The following is a 19752-nucleotide window of genomic DNA, read 5'->3' as shown; positions in this document are numbered from 1 at the left end:
GAGTGGCACAGAGTAGGAGGGTGTCAGAATGGGACCCTCTCCTTGGCATCGCCAGCTTCTTCAGCCCTTTACCTCTTCCACCTATCTCACTTCATCCCAGCTCCCCCCTCACCTGGTCTCGCCTATCACCCGTCAGCTTGTACTCCTTCCCCTTACCCACCTGCATATTCTGACTTCTGCCCCCGATCATCTGGGTCATGCCCTTTACTCGGGATTAGGGTTGTATTTACCCTCAGAGATGCTCGCTCCCTGCACTTGTTCTGTTTGAATGTTTAGGCAAAATTGGAAAGGTCGGGTACGGGCCAGATCGAGGCGGCGGCGGGGTCCGGACCCGAGAGCATAGGGAAGCGGTAGGACCGCGGGTCCGAGAGCGAGGAACGACCCGTGGTTTGGCCGAGTTAAGCGCCGGACCAAATTGAAAAGATCAGGGTATCCGGACCGGAGGCGCGGGAAGAGCTGATGTTCAGTTCGCGGCTCCGCGGTGTTTTCTCGTCTCTGCGATGAGACAGTGACCTGTAAATATGAGTGACTGGATCGGCTGTAGGGATCACTGGCTTCGTGGCTGTGGATTCACTTTCGTGAACGTCAGTTGTTGGCGCGATGTTTTTTTCTCTTCACGTTGAGTGTTTGATGGTCTTTTTTAACGGGTTCTGTTGGGTTTCTGTTTTCTGGCTGCCTGTAAGGAGACGAGTCTCAAGGTTGTATACAGTCCGCATACTTTGGCAATAAATGCACAATGAACTTTGAATGTCACTTGTTGCCTATCAGCCCTGTCTAAATGTTGTTTTAACTTGGGTGAAGGTGTGGTGTCACTGTACTGAGTTACAATGGAACGTTTTGTTTTGCGTAACATCCACATGAGATCAAGTCACATCAGTACCTCAAGGAAGTGAAAATGACCGTAATGGAAAATGTGTTCCCTCCCCACCGGGCTGGTAACCACAGTGATCTGAAATCTGTAAATGTGTCTTTGTCCTTCTAATCGTTATTAACGTTTAGTTTTAACAAGGTTTATTATATTAAAACATGAATAATAATTTTCCTACTCACAGTGCGCACTGTGAATACGCAATGCGGCCACTTTGTTAGATACCTCCTGTACCGAGAAAAGTTGCCACTGAGTGTATGTACCATGGTCCTCTGCTGCTACAACCCATCCACCTCAAGGTTCAACATGTGCATTCAGAGATGCTCTTCCGCACACCACTGTTGCAACGTGTGTACTGACGCCGCCTTGTCAGCTTGAACTGGTCTGGCCATTCTCCTCTGACCTCTCTCATTACCAGAGAGATTTTTCCCATGCAACTTCTGCTGCTGGAAACTTTTCTACACAAGTGGCCTGCCATTGCTTCGTGGGCAGTATCTTTACAAGATGGGTGACACCAGCCATCATCGATACTTTTCAGAGAAAGGTCCTGGCAACAGTGTTTGCATAGCCAGGTCCTTTTTTTTTGTATTTCACACTATTCTCTGTAAACTCTAGAGACTGTTGTGCATGAAAATCTCAGGAGACCAGGAGTTTCTGAGATACTCAAATCACCCCATCTGGCACCAACAATCATTCCACAGTTAGTCACTTAGATCACATTTCTTCCCCATTCTGATGTTCGATCTGAACAACTGAACCTCTTGACCATGTCTGCATGCTTTTATGCATTGAGTTGCTGCCACATGATTGGCTGATTAGATATTTGCATTAATGAACGGCTGCCACTAAATGTATTCCAGTCCATGAACTCAGAAGCTGGGCTCAGGTGGAAACCCCTAAACAGAACAGAGTGAGAATCAGAGTAACATTCAGATTCAGAATTGGGTTTTTTATCACTAACAAAATGTCATGAAATTTGTTGTTTTGTGGCAACAATACAGTGCACATCCTAAAAATTACTACAAAATTACAAAATAAATAAATAGCAAAAGATGAGGAAGGAGGTAGAGTTCATGGTTCATGGATCATTCAGAAATCTGATGGCAGCGGGAAAGAAGCTGTTCTCAAAACGTTGTGTGGGTCTTTAGGTTTCTGTACCTCCTCCCCGATTGTACTATTGAGAAGTGGTTCATTCATTATTGCCATGTCATAAGATGTGAGTGATTATGGTCTTTCCATGACCATGATTGTGCTTGACAATTTTTTCTACAGAGGTGGTTTGCCATTGTCAGCTTCTGGGCAGTGTCTTTACAGGACAGTGACCCCAGCCATTATCGATACTCTTCAGAGATTGTCTGCCTGGTTTTAGTGGTCACAGAAGCAGGACTTGTGATGAGTGCCAGCTGCTCAAAAGACCATCCACTGCCTGCTCCCGTGGCTTCACACGACCCCGGTCGGGGGCTAAGCAGGTGCTACACTTTACCCAAGGGTGACCTGCAGGCCAGCACGAGGAAAGAGTGCCTTACACTTCCTTTGGTAGGGACCTACCTCTACCCTGCCACCCCGTTGAGAAGAGGGTACTTTTTATTTAGCCGTTTCAAGGCATCTCCCCAGCCTTTGTCCTCACTGGTCTGCTGGTCTGACATCTGGTGGGACATCCCGTCATCCACATCGCTGGCCTGTTCTCTAATTCCCTGACATCTCCATGATTATAACCCTAATCTGATCCCTGACTTCCTTCCCACAGACCAAAGACACACCAGTTTCTAGGTAAACTGGTTATTGCAAATTGTCATGTGGTCAGGCAGATTGCTGGGTGTTACAGCTCGTTGAGCCGGAAGAGCCTGTTCTGTGATGTATTTAAAGTTTAAAAAAATAAGCACACCTTTTTAAATGACCCAGGGAGTGTTAAACCCAGGATGAATGGGTGGTAGAGCTTCTGATGTCAGTAGCAGCTTGACACAATTAAGTGCTACTTCCTCAGAAATTTATTTTGTTTATGAACACATAATTTCAGACTACTTACATCATGTAGGTATTTGGAGAAATAAGAAATTAAGTTTTATTGAATATAATGCCTTTAATTGCATAATGGTGCTGACATTTACAATAGTTCAACTAAGCTAAAAATGCTTTCCTGCTGATTTTCATTTATACTCGGTGTCTGAGGCCTCTCGTTTAAGAGTCCAACAATAATCAGCCAGCATTGATGGATTTCAGTTGTCCTGATACAGTCATGGAGAAATGGTAATGTCCTGGAGAAACTTTTCACCGTGCTCGTCATTGACATCGCTAGGATTTGCAGGGAAGAAATCTAAATGTGAATGCAGAAAATGAATCTTTAGTGACATATGATGCACTTCATGGCTTTGAATGCTAGAAGCATGTTGTAAACCAGTTCCACGTAGTTTGATGCTCTGTCGTTGCCAAGAAAAATTTCAACAACATTCTTGAATGCCTTCCATGTGATTTTCTCCGGTCCCACTGGAAGTTCTTTGATTGCCTGTCATTGATGACCTGTTTGATTTGTGGACCAATAAAAATGCCTTCCTTGATCTTAGCATCAGTGATTCTGACTTGAATTATGAACTGAAAAACAAATATAGGCAATTTAAAAAAACTGATGTATGATAGGGAAGTTTCATGGTGATTTTCATGATCAGCAGCCCAAAATCCAGGAGATAGACCCAAAAGTATTCAGCAAGCAAAATCTCTTGTCCTGTGTTATTGGACTGTGCTAATGTGACCATGGTAGAACTTGAGCTAAATGGCACTGTGAGTCGAGACACTGACTCGTGTTCAGTTTTGACCTCCAGCACTCTGTGTGTGTCTGATTTGTACAGCATCCTTGTTGATCCCCCCCCCATCACCCCCTCTGAGTACTCCAGCTCCCTTCCACATTCCAATCATGTGTGGGGTCAGTGGGTTAATTGACCTCCATAAGTTGCCCCCTAGTTTGTAAGCGAGTGGAGGAATCATAGTATGGGGAGAGTAAACCGAGACCGCTGTAAATGTACAGTTGATGGTTGGTTGGTACTTAATGATTCAGTCTCTTACCTGCATTTGTGTTTGGTGGGGCTGATTCTACCTCAGGAGGGGTGAGGAGATCCCATCCACAAACCCAGGGATGACAGGGCTCTAGTCTCTCAGCTACAAAGTCCCACACCAAACTGGAAGCAGGCAGGAAGGGTGTCCAGAGGAAAGAGCAAATCAAATGTTGTCAAAGCAACAAAGCAACATACGGCCCAGCAAGTGTATCTGTAAATTTTGTGGGATTGTATAAGAGTAAGTTCAAGTAGAGGTCTGAGGTTCAAAGATTAGAGGCATAAATTTGGCAATGTGTTATTAGGACAAGTGAAAATTTCTTTTTCATCTCCCTGTGGTTAGTTCTGTAGGTGAACGTTCCAGGAAGAGGTGCTCCGAGTCTATGCAAATTACCAGACTCTCACAATCCCCCCTCAGCACAGAGGATTAACATAGTTTCTGTTCCGGGAAGGTGTTCGCTGTGGGTTTGTGGGTTTGTCCCACCCTGTCTCCACATCCCATAATACCCAATGCACCTAGTCCTACTGTTAATCCTCTCATGGCTGCGATCATTCTCAAATCTTCTCTGGACCAGCAAATCTTTCCTTAGAAACACACACAAAATGCAAGAGGAACTCAACCGGTCAGGCTGCATCTATGGAGAGAAATTTCAGGTCAACACCCTTCATTGTGTCTGTGAGCAATCATGGGCCCTGTATCTAATATAGATGCCATTCTACTCTCATGGTCCAAGGTCCACTGTCCTTTCCTATTGGATTCCTTTTCAGTCTTTTACCTTTTGCACCTATCACCTCCCCCATCCCACCTGCCACCTCACCCCTCACCCGGTCTCACCTATCACCTGCCAGCTTTAACTCCTTCTCCATCTTCTTATTCTGGCTTCTTCCCCCTTCCTTTGCAGTCCTGACTGTTTACTCCTCTCCACAGGAATGTGTGTCTGTACGGTTTGTACATTCTCCTACTGACCACGTGGGTTTCCGCCCGGTGCTCAGGATCCCTCCCACATCCCAATGACGTCTGGAGTCAGTGAATTAATCAGCCACCGTATATTAACCCCTTATGAATGTAGAGGGCTACAATTTCTGGGGAGCTACTGAGGAGAACCAGCAATTTGGATTCCCAGTGTCACAGTGGCATGGCACATAATGATGACATTGAGTGTCACAGTGAAATTCCTTGTTTTTCACACCGTGTGTACAGATAATCTAATTGAAGTATTAGGGGGGGGAAATAATAACAGTATGCTGATTACAGTTCAAAATAAATTTATTTTCACCATTATACAACCCTGAGATTTATTTTCATACAGAGATACTCAATAAATAACTATAGTAGAATCAATGATAGACCACATCAACTTGGCCATTCAACCAGTGTGCAAAAGCCAACAAAATGCACAAATATAGAAGGAAAGAAATAATAGTAATAAAAACATAAGCAATAAATACAATGGACAACTAAGATTTTGCTTCCTGAATACTTTTGGGTTTACCTTATGGATTTTGGGCTGTTGGTATTGAAAATTACCATGATATTTCCCTATCACGCACCATTTTTTTTTAATCACCTAAATTTGCTAGGTCAATTAAAATGTAAGCTGACAAGTTTTCCATCTTGTCCATGCACGCCTGGGCATATTTGGGCTGGGCTGATGCTGTACGGCAGGACAGGGTTTAGAAGGGCTACAGCAACATCACACATACACCAGTTCTATGTATTGCAAAAAGAAGAAACAATAATATAAATAAGTAAGCAGTAATTATCAAGAATGTGAGATGCCTTGAAAGTGAGTCCATTGGTTGTGGAAACATCTCAATGATGGAACAAGTAAAGCTGAGTGACCCCTTATCCCCTTTGTTTCTAGAGCAGGATAGTGGAGGGGTAGTAACTGTTCCTGAACCTGGTGGTGTGAGTCCTCGGGCTCCTATACCTCATTCCTGATGGTAGCAGTGAGAAGAGAATATGTCCTGGGTGGTGGGGCTTCCTGAAGATGGATGCTGATTTTGTGTAGATGTGCTCGATGGTGGGACAGCAGCAAGAAGAGAGTGCTAGTTACAGGAAAAGTGCAGTGCAGGTAGAACATAAGGTGAAAGGGCCTTGATGAGGTAGAGGTCAAGATCAAGTCTCCATCTTATTATCCATCATAACACAACCTACCCCACTGCTGGGGACATTTTTAAAAGCCCCAGTCTCAAGAAAATGATATCTTTCACTATGGACCTTCACCATATGGAACATGCTCTCTTCTGGATTGGGTGTTGTCCAATGAACCAGAGTTAATTAGAGAGCTTAAGGTAAAAGAACTGTGGATAAGAGAGCTTAAGGTAAAGGCACCCTTAGGGGCCATGTGATCATAATATGATAGAATACAGCTTGCAATTTGAGAAGGAGAAGCTAAAGTCATATGTATCAGTGTTATAGTGGAGTGAAGGGACTAGTATCGGGAGGTGGTATGGAAACCTGAAGGTACACTCAATAATTCATGAACAGCTACTTCCCCCCTGCCATCATATTTCTGCACAGTCCACAGATTATTAATGCTTTTTGTGCAATGTTTTTATTATAGAGTCATTCAAAGGCTCGAAGTACATTTATTATAAAAGTATGTACGCAATATACAACCTAGGAATTCATCTTCCCCTCAGACAACCATGAAACAAAAAAAGCCATGGAACCCATCCAAAGAAAGACATCACATGTGCAACAAAATCCCACAAAAACAACTTGTGTAAATGTCAAAAAAGTGTGAAAAACCACAGAATATAAAACACAAAATTGAAAGAGTTCAGGCATATTCAGTTCAGCACAGCTCATTTCAGTTCAGTCTCGTGCTGTGTTGTCCGCTAATTGCACGCAACCCTGATCAAAATCGCCCAAAATAGAACCAAAAAAAGAAGTGAGCAGCAACACCTCATAACTTGTTTTTAGTCCTGCAAAACAACAAATTGCACATCATATAAGACAGCGATAATAAATCTATTCTGATTGTACTATGCCTCCCAGTCTAATCCCATTTCTCACTTCCCCACCTATTAATACGCCATCCAGTTTAATCTCACTCTCACCCCACACCCTCTAATATCCTACTTACTCACTGACTACCAGGGTTCAGAACATCTGTATGTTTAGCTTGTTGTTGTGAAATCATTTAATGTGCTGAGCAGACAGGAACAAAATGTAACAAAAGGGGGTGCCATGGTAGCATAGTGGTTAGCATGGTGCTATTATAGTTTGGGGCATTCCGGAATTAAGAGTTCAATTCTGGCACTATCTACAAGGAGTTTATACATTCTTCCTGTGACAACATGGGTTTCCCCCGGAGCTCTGGTTTCTTCTCAAATTCCAAAGATGTAATGCTTAGTAGTCCTGATGAAGGGGCTCAGCTCAAAACATTGACTATTTACTGTTCACGTAGATGCTGCCTGACCTGCTGAGTTCTTCCAGCATTTTGTGGGTGTGTTGCTACCGTTTAGCAGGTTAATTGATGATTGTAAATTTTCCCATGAGAAGGCTAGTGCGTTGCTGCTCGATGCACCTCATTGGATCAGCAGTTCTGCACTATATCTATAAATAAGTAAATAACAAGAAAAACAAATTAAATTTAAAAAAAACTAAATCTGCAATAGTTCCAATAAATAATAAAAACAAATGTATCGTAATCCCACACAGAATTGATTAACACAGCCAACCTTACAAAATATTAGAATAACTACAAACTATCCATAAAAAATCTAAAAGCATTGATGGTCTCCAAAGTGCAGTAAGGTTTCCCTCTACTCCTAACATCCAGTAATATTTCTAAACACACCTTGTCTATTATAAGAAGTAATTAGTCCTATACAACTTTGAATGCACCAGGTCTTTTCATCCTGCTAGTTCTAGCTTGAATGTGATACTATAATTTTGTCTATGTATCTAGAAATTATTTTGGATTATATTTGATTATGATGTATTTCATAGATTGGGCATTGTGTTTCATGGAATTACAGATAATTACATAGAACTTTGTATACAGAGGAAGTGTCATTTGGCCAATCTGATTGAGTGTGCCCCACTCAAGCCTCCTCTGTAACCTCCCTATCCCTGTCCTTTCTCTCCCCTTCCAGTTTCCCCTTGCCTCCACCGAGTTGTGGGAGAGATGAGGACCAGAGGGCACAGCCTTAGAATAGTGGTTATCCCTTTAGAACAGGGCTGGGGAGGAATTTTGTTAGCCAGAGGGTGGTGAATCCGAATTATTCATTGCCACATACGGCTGTGGAGGCCAAGTCATTACACTTATTTAAAACTGAGGTTGATAGATTCTAGTAGTTCCGGGGGAGAACGCATGAGAATGGGATTGAGAGGGAAAATAAATCAGCCATGATGGAATGGCGGAGCAGACTCAATGGGCTGAATGGTCTCACTCTGCTCCTATATCCTATCATCTCGTGGTCACCCCTGCTGCTGTCTGTGACCACTCTTTGAGGGAGTGAGCTCCCCTCTCTGTTCTCTGATTAATTGCTTTTGGGTTTCCTTTAGATGATTACCTCACATGAACAGTCCCAGTTCTCCATTCATCTATCAGCAGAGGCAATAAAAAGATTCTTTTTAAAGATTAACTTTACTTGTCACATGTACACTGAAACATACAGTGAAATGTGTAATTTGTTTGCACTAACGGCCAACACAGTCCAAGGACTGTCCGGGGGGCAGCCCACAAGTGTCACCAGCTTAACATAGCCAGAACCCACTAGCCCCTAAGATGTATATCTTTGGAATGTGGAAGGTGATGACAGCACCTGAAGGAAGCCCACGTGATCATGGGAGAGCGTACAAGCTCCTTTCAGACAGTGGCGGGAATTGAACCCTGGTCTCTGGCACTGTCATAGTGTTGTGCTACCATAATTTTTCCCTCCTTATCCCCATCAAATTTGCTGTTGGCGTGTGACAGTGGCCACACCCACAGGTGGACTAAACCAGGTGAGAGTACCTTGGAGAGATAGGGACATGCCTGTCCTATCATATAAGGTCAGCTTTGGTGGACTGGGTGGATGAGATCTGCAGTGAGATCCAGCAGCCAGGAAGGTGGTACTGCAATGCTTCATGGAGAGTGAAGGGCATGCCATGGCACAGAAGACGTCACGGTCACTGCAACCAAGGAAGATCCCAATTTGTTGCGCTTGGTCAGACTTCTGAGGTTGAGAGAATAGAACAGCCCCACTGGCCTTTCCACTGGTTTCCTGACAGGTTTCCTGTCATCATCAGATACAATGGACAACCACCACATCCTTGTTAACCTCTGCCTGGTTGGGATGTCTGTGTATCCAGTCCCCCACAACTTGCGTGTTTCTGTAAAAACACCTCCTAGCTGAAGATCAAACGCAGGCTATTCTGATTCCTTTGTATAGATGAGAAAGTGTAGTCAATCAAGGAAAATATGCATCAATTAATGTGGCAATTCTATAGAACCCTAGTTAGATGACTCTTGGAATATTGTGCTCAGATCTCATTGCTTCATCATAGGAGGTGGAAGCTTCAGCAAAAGTGCAGAAGTGATTTGCAAGGATGCTGCCCAGACAAGAGAGCATGTCTAAGGTCAAGCAAGTTACGGCTTTCCTCTTTGGAGCGAAGGAGGATGGGGGGTGACTTGTTAGAAGTTTGCAGGATGATAAGAGCTATCTATTAAGTGGACAGCCAGAGACTTTTCCCAGGGCGGAAATGGGTAATGTAATGGGAGGCAACATTTTAAGGTGATTGGAGGTAGGTAGGTATAAGGGAATGTCAGACGTAAGTCTGATACACAAAGAGTGGTGGATGTGTGGAATGTGTTGCCAAGGGTAATGGTAGAGAGGGGCATTCAAGACTTTACAGAGAACGGAGAGAGGAAAAAAGCATCCAGGGAGCAGCAATTCTGTTGGTGAAAATGCTTTGTTAATGAGCGAGGTCAGGGGAGAATGTCCAGACTGGTTCAAGCTGACAGGAAGGCAACAGTAACGTGTCATGACAGTGGTGTGCAGACAGGCATCTCTGAACACACAACATGTTGAACCTTGGAGTGGATGGGCTACTGCAGTAGAAGATCACAAGCATACGCTCAGTGGCCGCTTTATCAGGTATCAGCAGGTTGAGCAGCACCTGTGGTGGGGAACGAGATGTTGGCATTTTGAGTTGAATCTCTGCATGAGCAGTCCTGAAGACCGTGCAGGAATTCCAGCATCCACAGTCTCTCGTGTCCCAGTGGATGTTGGGAAATCTTTGGAAGAAGTTTCACTGTCGACTTACGGGTGAACGTGTCAGAAAGGACACTAAGCTGGCTTTGAAGCAATGCAGAGGAAAAGTTTGAAGTATGGAAGAGGAGCGGGTTAAGGCCATTCAGCCCCTCAAAACAACCTCTCAGATGACCAGACTGAAACCTCAGCTCTGCCCTCCGCTCACCACACCCTCACTGCCTTTTCTCCTCTTTGATTATCAGGAATCAACCTCCTCCTGCCTTCGAAATATTTCCAAAGACACTGCTCTAGCTACCGTTCTGAGGACAGAGTTCTGAATCAGAAACAGGCAACTCTTCCCTCCCCACCACCCCTCCCAGTGACACCTCGTTTTAAATTTATCCACAGGAGGAAACCTCCTCCCCACATCCGCCCTGGGCGTTTGCGATCAGGAGTCCTATCTCAGTGCTCAAACCAACAACTCCTGCTCAAACCTTCCTTGTTAAGTTACTGCACCTGCCCATTCCAGTAATAAACAAAGAAATCTTCTCTGCATTGTTTTTCCTTGAAGAACAAAACCAATGCTGTGCAGTGCTCTGGTTTCACCCTCCCCAACTAAATGTAAACAAAACCACCCTCCTTTTCTATTCAGCGGTATTTTTAACTTTTTTTTCTGAATTACTTCCTGCGCAACCTGGGGGCTCAGTGGGTAGAGGTTGCTGCCCCAGAGATCTAGAGGCCTGAGTTCAATCCCAACGTTTGGCACGGTACATGCGTGTGTGATGAGGCCACACTCAGACAGGCAGAATAACTCCTTATGCAGTATAATGTGTTTAATTTCATTACAGTGCTGAAGCTTTGCAATAGTTCAACTAGGCTAAAAATATTTTGTTGATGATTTTCATTTGCACTCTGTGTCTGAGGCTTCTCACTTAAGTGTCCAACAGTAATCAGCCAGCATTGATGGATTCTGGTTGCCCTGATACTGTTTCTCCGTGACTGCAAAGCCCTGATGAACCCTTTCACCATGCTCGTCACTGACAGCACCAAGATTTTCAGGAAAATGCAGAAAACGAATCTTTAGTGGCATGTTGCACTTCATGGTTTTGTATGCTTGAAGCAGGTTGTCAACAAATTGCAGATATTTGGTGCTCTGTAGCTGCCAAGAAAATTTTCATCAACATCCTAGAATGCTTTCCATGCAATTTTCTCCGGTCCCACTAGAAGTTCTTCAAATTGCCTGTCATTGATGACCTGTTTGATTTGTGGACCAACAAAAATGCCTTCCTTAATCTTGGCATCAGTTATTCTGGGAAACATCTGTCTCAAATATCAAATTCCTTCGAGGAAATTTATAGCCTTTCTAGAATCTGTCCTGCCATGCAGCATTTGCTCTGCCTAAGCATTCCCAGGCACATATGGACAAGATAGAAAACTTTTCCACTTAAATTGTGCACAGCATTTTAATTAACTTGAATTATGAATTGAAATGATAAATGTAGCTAATTGTTAAAAAGTAGCTTGATAGGGAAATGTCATGGTGATTCTCATCATCAGCAATCCAAAATCCATAAGATGCACCCAAAAGTATTTTCAGAAAGCAAAATCTTTGTGGTCCAGTGTAAAGGAGTAATGATGTAATATTCATGGACCATTCAGAAATTCGATGGCAGAGGGGAGAAGCTGTTCCTGAACCATCAATTGTGGGTCTTCATGCTCCTGTACATCCTCCCCAGTGGTAGCTACAAGAATGGGCATGTCCTGGAGAGTGAGGAGTCCTTAATGATGGACGCTGCCTTCTGGAGGCTCCGACTCCTGAAGATGTCCTCGACAGCAGGGAAGGTTGTGCCCGAGATGGGGCTGGCTGAGTCGGCAACTTTCTTTAGCCTCTTTCGATCCTTTGCGTTAGAGGTTCCACACCGGGTAGTGCAGACTTTTTAGAAGGGAAATAAACCAGCCTTGAGCGAGTCACTTCTCACCACGACCATTTCCCAATTTCCTCTGGAACCAAGTTTGTTCATTGAGCGGTTATTTGTTGGTAGGAAAGGCCCCTCCCTGTTCTGGAAATACTTTGAACCGAGCTCTATTATTTCTGTTCTCAACGCATCAGGCAGAATTGCTTTTCCAGTATCCTTGTCGGACTTCAGAAGTCCAAAGTCATGCTGTTCAATCACTTCTGGTATGACAGTTCGAGGCTCTTTGACACCATCCAGTTCACTAGGTTCAGTGTTGTCAGGTTCAATCTCGTCAGGTAAAATCTCGTCAATAAACTCAACATCACCACCACCACCACCATCGTCTTCCCCTCCTGTCATGTCCACGTTCTCTGCGGCAGCCTCACTCTTAATCTCGTCATACTCGGATTTATCTGCTTGAATTGTAGCAAGTACAGGTGACTCCGTGGTACATGTCAAACTGCTTGTTCCGGTCTTTTCAAAGAAGGGCATGAAGAACTTGCTCGACTTCTTGGCTTCCGCCACCTCCAACTTTCGTCTCTCCCGTCCTTCAGCTCCATCTTCTTTCTTCTTCGTGAAGAAACATTTCATGGTCTTCTCACACAATGCTCTGAAATAAGGCCATCCTAGTGCTTCTCAACCCATGATAATCAAAGACAGATCATACATCTGAAAAAAATTCTTTTTTCACTATCCGAGGATGGCTTGTCTGACTTTAATAGAAACTGCTCAGTGGTGCCCCCCCTTCAAGTGGCGCCCATGAACCTGCCATTCCTTAGATTTGCCACTGGTCCCCCTGTAGTTGAATGTCTCTGTCTCTGATTCCTGCGATTATTCTCCTGAACGTCCTCAGAGCCCTCTCCAAATCTAGTACATCCTTTCTTAGATAAGGGGTCTCACTCTCACTCACTGCTGCAGGAAGAAGGTGCCCGAGTCTTTTGAGCAAGATTTGATTGGTGCAGTTTGTGGGTTGGACTTGTTTAGAGGCTCTGCAGTTCATGTGATGTTTCTCCTTTCTGGTTCATCTTTTCTCCATTGCTATTTTGTGTGATTTTGATCAGGGCAGACTGTCGCTGTGGCCTGAAGTCAACGAATGGCAAATGCTAAATTGATCTGATCTGAGCTAAACTGAACAGTCCTAGACTGTTTCAAGGGCTCTGTGGTTTGTTGTTAGTTTGTGTTATTCGCTCGTTTTCTGCTCGGGTTTTATTTTTGCACTTTGGCTGTTTGATGTCTTATTGAACGAGTTCCGTGGTGCTCCTTTGCTTTGTGTCTCACTGTGGGAAGACAAGTCTCAGGGCTGTATACTGCATACATAATTTGATAATAAATGTACTTTGAATCATTGACCTTGAAGACTGCTTGTATTCCAAGTGCAGTCTGACCAATGCCTTGTACAACCTCAGCTTCTGGTCCACTTCAGAGCCTACTTCCCTCCCTACCTATCTGCCACCTGCCAACCTACCCCCTGAGTGCCTTTACTTAGATCACACACGTGGTAAAATAATGGTCTGATCTCTACAGCAACTGCTCATTATAACTCAGAAAGTTGCCATTTTTGCTGACTAACTACCCAATCTATCCTTGCTAATATATGATACACCAAGCAGCTATTGTTGACTCTTTAATCTCCTGATAATCTAGTACAATACACTCACCAGTTTTTCATGATCATGTTACCTCTTTACAGAACCCTGATGAATTAACCTGACAAACATTGATTTTTTTTCCCTGTTTATTTTGTTTGGAGGCCTTCGTTGCTCAGGGAGATCCAGCTGTCTAGAAACACAAGCCAGTGCGATCCGTTGCCCACGTAGCAGGCTGCCCTCTCTCCATGCATTAGTTGAACACAGAGGATTGGCAGAGACCGATACAGCTTGGCACCGGCAGCGTCGCAGGAGTTGCCAGTCAGCATGGAACTCAACGTAGGACTGCCTTAGGGACTCCAGCTCTAGACTTTTTCCTTCGGGTTTACTCCCAGAAAACTCCCGTGTGTGGGTACAGCCTCAGGGCAAAAGCGGTTTGAGATCAGAGTCTTCCTTCTCCTAGATGAGCTGCCAACCGCAGCTGATGAGCCCCATCTGCCCGGTGAAAAGGCACCAGTAACCTGCCTTTGCCCCTTCTCCTGACAATAGAAATGATTCTGCTGGGCTTGGTAGCTAAGTCACAAGTGACGGCCAGGAGCTGGACTTGGTTATCAGAGGCTATTTGAGTCGCCATTGTGAGCATTTATATGTAGTGGGAACTTGTCCTCGTTACCACCCCGGCTATACAGCCTTAAAGAATTTGCTTATTTATTGAGATACAGTGCAGAATATGCCCTTCTGACCCTTGAAACCACTTTGCTCAGCACCCACCTATTTAACCGTAGCCTAATCAGGGGACAATTTAAAACGAACACTCAGTCTACTAAACCATATGCCATTGGACTGTGGGAGGAAGCCGGAGCACATCAAGGAAGACGTACAAACTCCTTACAGGCAACGGTGGAAATTGAACCTGGTGTGCTGTTACCATTGTGTTAACCACTAGGCTACCATGCTTTGATCCCCTCAAATTTCCACTGTTTTGCAATGAAAAGCTGCCTGGATGGATTGTCACACCATTGGGCCATTGCTATTCTGAACATTAAAAGATCAGTACAGTGTGGAGATTGCAGGATCTCAGGGTGAAGCCTCAGAATTGAGATGAAGAGGAATTTCTTCAGCCTGAGGGGGAGATGTGTGGCCATGGAGAGCTACGGAGGACAAGGCATTAGGCAGAGGTTTCTAGGTTCTTGACTGGTAAGGCAGTTAAGGGGACAAGGCGGAATGATGGGGTTCAGAAAAACATATTATTTATCACACCATTCTCTGCAAACACTAGAGGCTGCTGTGCACATAAATTCCAGTAGATCAGCAATTTCTGAGATACTCAAACCTCCCCATCTGGCACCAACAATCATTCCACGGTCAAGGTCACTTAGATCACATTTCTTTCCCATTTGGTCTGAACAGCTACTCAACCTCTTGGCCATGTCTACATGCTTTTATGCATTGAGTTGCTGCCATGCTTGGCTGATTAGATACTTTGCAAAACCAAGGTGTGGGTGTATCTAGTAAAGTACCTACTGGGCATATGGAAGTGTGGGTGGGTGTGTGCGACCATGCCCTTCATTCAATGTGATCATGGCTGATGCCCCATCAGATGCCGATGAGTCTATCAAATACTTATCAAACTCCACCACAACCTGCTCAATGACGGCGAATGCTGGAGATGTACAGCCTGCTGAGAGAAGGAAGTTCTACACACCCTAGTTTGAAATGACGGACACATTCTTTTGATTTTTGCAACTGAATGCACCTGTTCAACTTCATAACAGGAAATTCAACAAAGAAAATTTCTGAGTTCCAGAACCACAGAAATGAAACTGAAACACAGAGACGTTGCTCTAAATTTGAACAGGCTAGTTCATTCGACCGTATTTGAAGAACTGAAAATCAGAATTAGATTTATCTCTTTTGTTAATGTATGACACACAAAACACTGGAGGAACTCAGCAGGTCAGGCAATAATGATGGAAATCAGAATCGGGTTAAATATGTCATGAAATTTGTTAACATTGTGGCAACAGTCCAATGCAATACATGATAAATATAGAAAAAAAGTACTGAAGTACGATAAATATATACCTTCAGGCTTCAGTACCTCCTTCCTGATGGTAACAATGAGAACAAGGTCTGGCCTGAGTGATGGAGGTCCTCAATGATGGATGCCGCCTTTCTGAGGCATCGCTCCTTGAAGATGTCCTGGATACTACGGAGACTAGTGCCCATGATGGAGCTGACTAATTTTACAACTCTGAGCAGCTTCCTTCGATCCTGTTCAGTAGCCCCCCTCCTCTTCATACCAGATGGTGACGCAGCCAGTCAGAATGGTCCCCATGGTACATCTGTAGAAAATTTTGAGTGTCTTAGGTGACATACGAAATCTCCTCTAACTCCTAATGAAACAAATAGCCAATGTTTTGGGCCAAGACCCTTCTTCAGGACTGAAAATAAAGTGGGAAGATGCCAAAATAAATGGGGGGGGGGTGTTAAGGGGAAGAAGGATTGGTGAGCTCATGGAACATTGAAGATTAAGAGGAGATTTGATGGAGGTTTACAATATTATGAAGGGTATCGATAGGGTAAAGGCAATCTACCTTTTGTCTACTAAAATATGGGACTACAACGAGAGGTCATGGGTTAATGGTGAAAGATGAAAAGTTTCACAGGAACTTGAGGGGAAACTTCTTCACTCTGAGAGGCATGAGGGGGTTGAATGAGCTGCCAGCATAAGTGGTGCATGCGAGCTTGATTTCAATATTTAAGGGATAGGTACACGGATGGTAGTGTTCTGGAGGGCTAGGGCCCCGGTGGTGGTTGATGGGAGTAGGTAGTTTAAATGGTTCAGCACAAACTAGATGGGTCAAAGGGCCTGTTTCTGTGCTGCACTTTTCTACGACTCTATGACTATGGTTGAAGAGTCAGAGGGTAGCAGAGATCACAGAGGGGGAGCAGATTTCCAAATAGTCCATGAACCGATAAACTCTGCCTTGCTTTTCTTTCTGATATCAACAGTTATTTTAAATTTGTAACTCTGTGTCTTTGGACTGTACTGCTGCAGCAAAACTGTACATTTCGGATCATATAGTAGTCATGAACATAGAGCACTACAGCACAGAAACAGGCCCTTCAGCCCATCTAGTCCATGTGAACTATTAATCTGCCTAGTCCCATCGACCTCCACCTGCTCTATACCCCTCCATGTCGCTCCCATTCAGGTACCTATCCAAATTTCTCTTAAAGTCTGAAATCGAAACTGCATCGACCACTTGCACTGGCAGCTCGTTCCACACTCACACCACTCTCTGAGTGAAGGAGTTCCCCTTAAACATTTTACCTTTCACCTTTAACCTATGGCCTTTAGTTGTAGTTTCACTCAACCTTGGTGAACGAATAAGACTAGTTATGGCATAGGAGCAGAATTAGGTCATTCAGCCCTTTGAGTCCACTCTGCCATTCTAACATATCAGATATATTATCCCTCCCAACCCCACTTTCCTGTTTTCTCCCATAACCTGTGACACTCTTTTTAATAAAGAACCTATCAACATCTGTTTTAAATATTCCCAATGACTTGGCCTCCACCTCTGGTAATAAACTCCACAGATTCACCATGAACCCTCACCTTTGTTCTCAGGAGACATCCCTCTATTCTGCGGCTGCAGCCTTAGGTCCAAGACTCCCTCACTATAGGAAACATCCTCTCCATATCCACTCCACCTAGAATTTCAATATTCAATAGGTTTCAAGGAGATCTCCCCTCATTCTTTGAAACTTTGAGGCCCAGAGCCATCGAACACTCCTCTTACGTTAAAATGAGACAGTCTGAAGATTCTGTTATTCCAGCATTGTGAAGTCTTTTCGAGGTATCCCTACCCTAAAGTTTCTTCAACAGGAATTCAGTGAGACCCTCTCTCACTGCTCCCCTCTGTGACTTCTGCTAACCTCTGACTCTTCAACCATAGTCATAGAGTCGTAGAAAAGTGCAGCGCAGGAACAGGCCCTTTGACCCATCTAGTTTGTGCTGAACCATTTAAACTACCTACTCCCATCGACCACCACCAGAGACCATAGCCCTTCATAACTCTTACCATCTGTGTACCTATCCAAACTTCCCTTAAATTGAACCCAGGAAGCTGTTCTTGAATTGTTGAGTGTGGTTCTTCAGTCTCCTGTAGTTCCTTCACAATGTTTGTTTATTTATTTGCGATACAGTGTGGAATAGGCCCTTCCGGCCCTTTGAGCTGTGACACCTAGCATTCCCCCCCCCCACTCCAGATTTAACCCTGGCCTAATCACGGGACAATTTACAATGACCAGTTAACCAACCAGCTGGTATGTCTTTGGACCGTGGGAGGAAACCAGATCACCTGGGGGAAACCCAGGCGGTCACAGGGGAGAACGTTCGAACTCCTTACAGGCAGCGGTAAGAATTGAACCCCGGTTGCTGCTGCCCCAGTGGTAGTAACGAGAAGACGGCGTGCCGCAGGTTTTGACAGATTTTAACCTGTACGTTCTGGAGAGAGAGACAGACACAGTGCCTCTGTTGATTAGAACAATGCGGGTTTCACTGGGGTTGTGTTCCTGAGTACTATCTGTAACCTCTGTTATCCATCATCTATAAATTAACAACAGTCTGTGGAAAGGACTCAGGAGCTCAGGCAGCATCTAAGTTGGGGAATAAATAGTCAACGTTACAGTCGCTACATTTCCTACACCAACATAGCGCGCCCACAACTCACTAACCCCAGCCCATGAACCTTTGGGATGTGGGAGGAAACCGGAGCACCCAGAGGAAACCACACAGTCACGGGGAGAATGTACAGACTCCTTACGGGCAGCGGCGGGAATTGAATCATGATCTTACGGCTGACCCTATAAAACAATCGCGCTAACCGTAATACAACGTAACACCAACCTGGATCTCCTCTGGTAGCATTTGGTGTTGGAGTCCATGTCCAGTGTCCCTGTGAGTTTTTATTTCCCATCTCTAATCCTAATCACCCCCAGGGAGGGGACGAGCTCGCGTCTGGAACTGGCGTTAGTTGAAGGAGATGCCTCATTTGCAAGGGGCTCCAGGATTCTGAAGCAGCAGTTGAGAATCGGTCAAACATTTGGACGATACCTTCAGTTGTGAACTCCATGGACTGCAGGCCCTGAGAATCAGAATCAAGTTTAATATCATTGACATTGTCGTGAAATTTGTTATTATGTGGAATAGTAAAATAAATTCCAGAAGGTTGGCGCTTGGCATAAGGTGCATTTACAACACAAGTTTAAAAAGTAAACAGAACAACACTAGACCCTTCCTGCTGAAAGGTCTCAGCCCGTAACATCGACTGTACTCTTTTCCATTGATGCTGAGTTCCTCCGGCATTTTGTGTGTATTACTTGGACTTCCAGCACCTGCAGATTCTTTCTTGTTTGTGATTTGAGTACAACACTACTGGTGCTTCATACATGATGAGACCTGGGTGTGGCAGGGAGTTCAGTCGTCTCATGATATGGGGGAAGAAGCTGTTTCCATTCCTAACAGTTTGTCATAATGCTTCGGTACCTCCTGCCTGACGGTGGGTGGTGGGGGCAAAAAGATTATGGGATGAATGGGAGGAATTCTTGACAATGCTAGGGCCCTGTATACACAGCACTCCTGATAAATATCTTGGATGTGTGGAAGAGAGACCCTGAGGACCCTCTCTGCTGTCCTCACAATCCTATGTAGGGTAGTCTTCATTGGTGATTGGATTACCTCAGCACGTGGGACCATTTGCTAACGGGAGGGGTTGGAGGGGATCCGAAGGAGGTGGGGAATGGTCCCGATGTTTCCAGCTTTGAACTGACCTCTTGCCTCTCTCTCCTTCTAGTGATTGGCCATGGCAGCTCCCGTCGTGGTAGTTTCCCAACCGCAGATGAGCACCACAACCACCACGGTGGTCACGAATTCAAGACAAGGCTGGAGCACCGGCATCTGTGACTGTTGCGACGACTGTGGCATCTGTACGTACCTGCGCTCCCCCACCCTGTGTGCCCGCGTTCACCTGCGCACTGTGAGCCCCCCCCCCCCATCTCCGAAAAACAATGGGAAGCTGGAGACAGAGACAGTTGAAGGG

At 44.7% G+C, this 19752-nt stretch overlaps 1 protein-coding gene across 1 annotated transcript in view; it reads left to right on the top strand.

Moving 5' to 3' along the window:
* LOC140729298 (cornifelin homolog) overlaps positions 1-19752 on the top strand; it is a 43108-nt gene that overhangs the window by 531 nt on the left and 22825 nt on the right. Inside the window, exon 2 of the mRNA XM_073048904.1 lies at positions 19507-19639. Within this exon, the coding sequence (XP_072905005.1) occupies positions 19516-19639 (124 nt within the window). The 5' untranslated portion in view covers positions 19507-19515. The remainder of the gene's footprint in view (positions 1-19506; positions 19640-19752) is intronic.

This window comes from Hemitrygon akajei, chromosome 6 (genome assembly GCF_048418815.1).
Source record: "Hemitrygon akajei chromosome 6, sHemAka1.3, whole genome shotgun sequence".
NCBI lineage: Eukaryota > Metazoa > Chordata > Chondrichthyes > Myliobatiformes > Dasyatidae > Hemitrygon > Hemitrygon akajei.
This window is presented reverse-complemented; position numbering and strand designations above follow the sequence as displayed.